At 40.5% G+C, this 6,198-nt stretch overlaps 1 protein-coding gene across 1 annotated transcript; it reads right to left on the reverse strand.

Moving 5' to 3' along the window:
• Positions 1-333: 333 nt before the first annotated feature.
• Positions 334-4,176, reverse strand: LOC119662010 (protein still life, isoforms C/SIF type 2-like). Its single transcript, XM_038071576.1, has 3 exons — positions 3,961-4,176; positions 869-3,880; positions 334-504 (listed from the first exon to the last, which is right to left on the reverse strand). Exons 1-3 carry the CDS (start codon positions 4,174-4,176, stop codon positions 334-336), a joined length of 3,399 nt encoding a protein of 1,132 aa, XP_037927504.1.
• Between the last annotated feature and the right edge of the window lie 2,022 nt (positions 4,177-6,198).

Here is a 6,198-nt window from a genome sequence, read left to right on the forward strand (position 1 = left end):
TCTCACGATGTTGGCGAACACAATTCATGGCATTTTTTCCTTTACACTACACGTTCCCCCAACTCGGTGCTCCTATTTGCCCTACAAATAATGAAACCGTCTGCTTTGAACTTTGACCTAAAATACAACAGCCATTCTGCTTTGCTTTTCACGCAATAAAGAGCAAAGAACTTCGGTAACTTAATCAATGGCAGAGCAATCCACCCGTAAAAGTACATCAAAGGAGAAACTGTAGCAAGTGGAAAAGTTCGTCAAGGATTACAATGAGACAGCAGGGCTGCGCTACGCTGCGCTACGCTGCGCTGTGCCACGTCGCGTCGCACCACTGTGCTCTTACTTCAATGGACTTAAGTAGTCGAAATTCGGTTTGGTAATCGTTGCTGCATGCCATATTTGTAAGCCATTTGTGCGGCATTGTGTGCCGTAACGTTTTGTGTATTGAAAACGATTTCCAGGATTAAAATGATAAAATTCGCAACATTTTTCTTGCTTAATGCTGGCTTGCTATATTTTTTGTAATAATTAAGTTGCAGAGCTGAATTATGTGCGCTGTTGGTATTGACTTGGAGTCAGCATTTGCCTTGAGTTGGCCTCAGTCTGTGTAGTGCCAATCTACACAGTACCACCAAGTCGCTGGGATACTGAGATTGCTAAATATAAAATTATATTGTCCTTGTGTGCTGTAATCCCTGGCTTTCGTGTGTTTAATCAAGCGAGACTGTAGTTAAGATATTCTTATTTACTTTTGTAAGTTGTGTATAAATTATGCTGTAAACTTTTTAAATAATTCGGAAAGTTTTTAGTATCACATTTTTAATGGGAATTTACTGAATTTATTGTATTTACTGTATTTACTGTATTTACTTACCTTACGCAGAAACATTTCGTTGCACTGCTTTGCTGTGCTACGCCAATGCCTGTGTCGGTAACGTGAGTTTCCTAGTTTAAGTGTTCCTTGCAGCTCAGCTGCTTCAGACACGATTCTCTTAATGCACTGATAACGTAAGCGATTGCAACGATGTATGGGTTTAAGCGCCATAACGCCATGTTCCGGTTCGGACTCGGCGCCGGAACGCACTTGATCCTCATCATCGTCTACCCATGCGCTCAGTACGCCCTCCACGAAATTGTACAGCATTTGTATGTTGGATTTCATGGGCGCCGAACCGGACGGAACTTGCTCAGTTTTTATGAGTTTACGATTCTGGCACACCTCCCGCAAGAGATTCTCGCCGAAATGCACTGTTTTATGTCGACGTCGACGTGAATTTAGTGAAGCAGCGGAGGCCGATTTCATGAGTTTACCGTTAGCGCCGTTTTGAGCAATGCCATTAACACGCCCGTTATGCGGATGTTTCTTTATAATTGCAGTCGCCGTAGATACTTCAGCATCTTGCCAGAGAGCGGCCCGCGAGTCACCACGTTGCAATGTGTTCGGCTGTGAATTACTACGATGATGCATGCCATGACGTTGCATTTGCGGTGAAGGCGTTTCAGGTGCTGGTTCAATGTCGTCAAGCGTTGGTGGTGGTTGCGCTAGAGTTGTGCGTAAACGATTGAAGTCGGCGGCACAGCGAGGTAGTGAATTGCATTTAGCAGCGTTCAAGCACTTGCGATTTTGACAAGTTAACAATGGTGCACAGGAACGACACTCGTGACAGATGACTAACTTACGTTGTAGATGTTGCGTTGGCGGAGGTGGTGGAGTGGGTGTTTCATCTGAAGCAGCATGTGGCGGCACTGTGTGCATTTGCGCTTTAGCTACTTGTTGATGACGAGCGAGATTTACCGTTGAGGTGGAAGTGGTTAAGCCGTGGTTGGCGACTTGACATTCAAGAAAACGGCAGTGTGGATCTGTGCAAATTGGTAGTAATGGGCAGGTAGGATCAGTGCAGGGTGAAGGTGAGCGTGGTGCACGTTCGGCTGAGGACGATTTGCGTTTCTGTGCACCGTTATGACTACCGGACATATCTGATACTGTCGCGGAGCGTTGTGTCTGATGACGTCGCGAACGTTCGCGTTTCGATTCGCGTATGGGCACGGATGACAATACGGCGGAGGGCGCATGTACGGCAGTGGTCATGGTAGTCTCCTTAGGAGGCAATTGAGGCGGTAACATATCTTTATGTTTCGGTATATATTGATAACGTTCTTTGTGCGGTTTAGCATATAAGCGTTCCAATTGAGTTGGTGTTATTGCGGCTGCACTTTGACCGTTCACAACTTCACTGGCAGAATGACGCAATTTTCTTTCTCGTGAACGTTCGTGGTGACGCCTTTCAGTACAAATCGGTTGTATTGGCAGCGCTGTAGGCTTGTGATGTAGCTCAACGTAACTGGTTTGTGTTGTGCGGCGTTCTGTTACAGTTTGTGTAGGTGTTTTGCCTATTGAATGCAGTCTATTTAAAGGATAAGCTATCCAGTCGGCTATTTCCTCTTCACTACGATCGCTATGACCAAGTGAATGACGTTTGCGAGTAGCTTGTTGGACCGCTGCAGCATCTTCTTGTGAATGTGAGCGTGGTGTGTCACCACTACCATTCCGTCGATGATGCGTTCTACGAGTTTTTGGAATAGCACCGGTATCTTCACGTATCGCTGGTTTCGTTGATTGCAGTTTCGTTAACCATTCAACAACGTCAGTTTTAAGTAGGGAAAACTCACCAGGACCAGAACTTTGACGAGATAAAGGCTTCTTTAATAGTTCAGTTAGTTCTTCTTTCAAAGCTTTAGCATATGAAGATGCTGCGGTTTTTGCGTCTACAGGTTGACGTTCTGCTATCATGCGTTTTTTTGGTAAGTGCTCTAATAACCAGTCGGGCACCTCATCTTTCAAAACAGTAATTTCACTGGGACCTGATGATGTGCGTGCAGGGCCACGTTGCTTTTCTAACCATTCCATAGTTTCCTCACGTACAGTACCACTTTCAGCTGATCTTGCAGAATGTCGTTGTTGTGCTTTTCTATCAAACCATTCGAGTTCATCGGGTGCACGACTTGAGGACTTCGATACAGGCACCTCTTCAGCACTTTTTTGACGTCTTGGTGGTAATTGTGGCTTGTGTTCGTCTATTATGTGATTGTGATGATGTTTGTGACCATTAATATGTGTATGTACGTGTGGTTGCTGCATTCCTGCTTGTCGGGGAGGTGGTTCTGGTGGAAGCCGTACTGAACCTTTTCGTTTGATAATTTTTTGCTCAATTGTATCTTCATCACGTGCGCGTACACGACGTGTTATTTCGAAAATATCGCCATTAATTTGATGATAAAATTTCTCGACCTCTACGCCGCGATCAAATTCTTCCTTAACTTGCTGTGCATGTGGTTTTGTACGCGATGGCGGACGTGGTGGTGGCATATCTGTTTCTTTTTCATCATCACCATCACCATCTGAGTCAGCTGAACCAAGTAATGCACCACTGCCGCCACCGCCCACTACACCACCAACGGAGCGTGTAGCGGTGGCGGCTGGCTGCAATTGACGTTGCTGGTCTTGTTGTTGTAAAAGACGGTCCAGCGAGCCGTGGTGGGTTTTGATTGTCGGTCCTAGTGGTCCCTCACCCAGAGACTGCAAGCGACACTGTGCATTACATATACAAACGCCACGCTTTTTACTACCGAAACGAAATAGGCTGCTCGCCAGTTGAGAGACACCATCGCCAAGTACACCACCACCACCACTTGCGCTGCCGCCAGCGCTCACATCCCTTCCCGAGGCCGTTGTTGCAGATGTCAAACGACCGGCTTGTGAAACTGGCGTTATGTCGACTATCACGCAACAGCAATGCAACGAGAAGGTCTTTTTGTCGCTGCCACTGCCGCTAACAGAGTTGTTATTATCGCTTTCGCTATTATGTGAGGCGGCCAGAATGAGCGGCTAAGCGATGTGTAGACTATGCGAGAAGAGCGCGTTTGTCGTAGCCGTTGGTAGTTGTGTGCGTTTAGTATATTTGGTACGGAAAGGATTGGACGATGTGTGGAAAAATAGGTTACAGCTTTAAAGCTTGTGACAAGTGAACCGGTAAGACGTGAATGAACGCGTTGCTGCTTTTGTGGAAGAGGACTGTTGGACAACGGAACACGTGCGAGAGTTAAAGTTTTAGGATTGGTAAAATTATGTGGATTAGAAAATTTAGTTGTCGTTGAAACGATAGCAGCATGCAACATGCCCATTAACGTTGGATCCTTCAGGTGTTGTGTTTGTTTTGGCGTCTCCAAATATCTTTCACTTAGTTTGATATTAGCTTACGGTGATTAATATTATTTTTAACATTAACTTATTTTACATTAATTTATTTATAACTATGATTCTAATAATGAATTATACAACAGCTTCGCGACAGGGTGCCGGAGCTTGTGAATTCGCTTAAATTACTTTACTGTTAACCTAAAACTGTGTTTCATGTGCGGCGCGCGTTTGTCCTTACAGAACGACGACGGCGACGACTTTTAAAAAGGATTCTTATGTCATAGAAAGTTTAACTAATTTAATTAAATCACAAATTAAAAATGAACACATTATTCATACAATACTAGCAATTAATTAATAATTTATATATATTATTATAAATATTTTTATTTGTTTTTTTTTTCTCTTAATTTATATATTTTATATGTAATATTTACAATCACACGTTACGCTTGAGCGAGTTATTTTGATTTTTGATTTTTGTTTACACTTAATTTTAAGGGTAATTATTTCATGATCATTTTATCAATTGTATTTAATTATTTTAATTAACTATATTAAAATTTAATTATATTTTAAATATTTTTATTTTGTTGGCGCACGACGAACACGAACAACAAATAACGAATTTTTAATAGACACAAACGACACTTAACGACTACAACGATTATTTTACGTTTAATTTAACTAACAAATTTATTTTTATTTTATTTCCATTTCATTTAATTATTTATTTATTTATTTTTTTTTCTTATATTAACATTGTAAATAAATTGTTAATGATGCCTTCTATGTTGCCTCTGCTGTTAATTTTGATTATTTGCACTTTAATTCATAATTATTTACTCATCCGCTGCTGTGTGACGTTCTAAAACTAAAGACTTTATGAGCTAAGATTTCGTTTACTATCGAATTGAGTCTGTAAATTTATATGTAAAAATCTAGAGTGAAAGACATAAATTGGCATTATGCGATTTTCAAAATATTATAAGACTTTATTACTTAAAGCAATCACTACTGGCATTAAATGAAAAACAATTCAAATTTTTTAATACTTTCCAGGTTAGAGCTATGCATCACGTGGCTACACATACGAGAAAAAGAGAGGAAGGAAGAAGAGGCGAAGGAAAAAGAAGCAGGAAGAGAAGAAAGGACGAAAAACGATCAGAAGAAGATATTGAAAGAAAAATACTTCTTTAATTGTTCCCTGGTGAGAGGAAGGAACCTCGTGCCCTCACGTATAAGTAGGAGAATAGAATATTATGTTAGATGTGGAAAGGTAGAAGAGGAGAGAGAGTAGTAGGGAGAAGAGCAAGAAGAAAATGAAGAAGAGGATGATGTTTTAAAAGAAAAATAATATTAAAGAGAAAGGGTTAGAATATAACATTAGGAGAAGGTAGAAGAGGAGAGAGGGTACCAGGAAGAAGAGCAAGAAAAAAAACGAAGAAGAGGAGGACGTTTTGAAAGAAAAATAATAATAAAGAGAAGGAAACCTCATATTCTCACTAACGAGTCGGACATATGAAGAATGAAAAATAATAATAAAGAGAAGGAAACCTCATATTCTCACTAAAGAGTCGGACAAATGTAGATAACGCATGGAGGGCACGCAAGAAATGGAAGAAGATGGAGAACGAAAAAAAAAACGAGGGAGGAAGTAGCGGCGGAGTAAATGTAGATGAGTACGAACTTATTATTATAATTCAATAAAGGTCTTCTTGCAGTCTATCACCCAAGTCAATAACTTGAGGTAGTTTAGACACTGATTTGCGTTTCATCAAGTAGAAAAGAAACAAGAAGATGAAAAGACAATTTCATCTTCTTCATGCTGAGGAAGATTTCATGTATGGAACTGCCAATACTACTAAAAGAGATTGAAAATACAATTTAATATGACAATATTATTGTACTATGAATATAAATTTGTAAGCCAGCTATGTAAGGTGGATTTTAATACAATCTTTATGAATACTTTTAATGTGAATATATAATAACATCTGTTAAAT

Source organism: Teleopsis dalmanni, chromosome 1 (genome assembly GCF_002237135.1).
Source record: "Teleopsis dalmanni isolate 2A chromosome 1, ASM223713v2, whole genome shotgun sequence".
Lineage (NCBI taxonomy): Eukaryota > Metazoa > Arthropoda > Insecta > Diptera > Diopsidae > Teleopsis > Teleopsis dalmanni.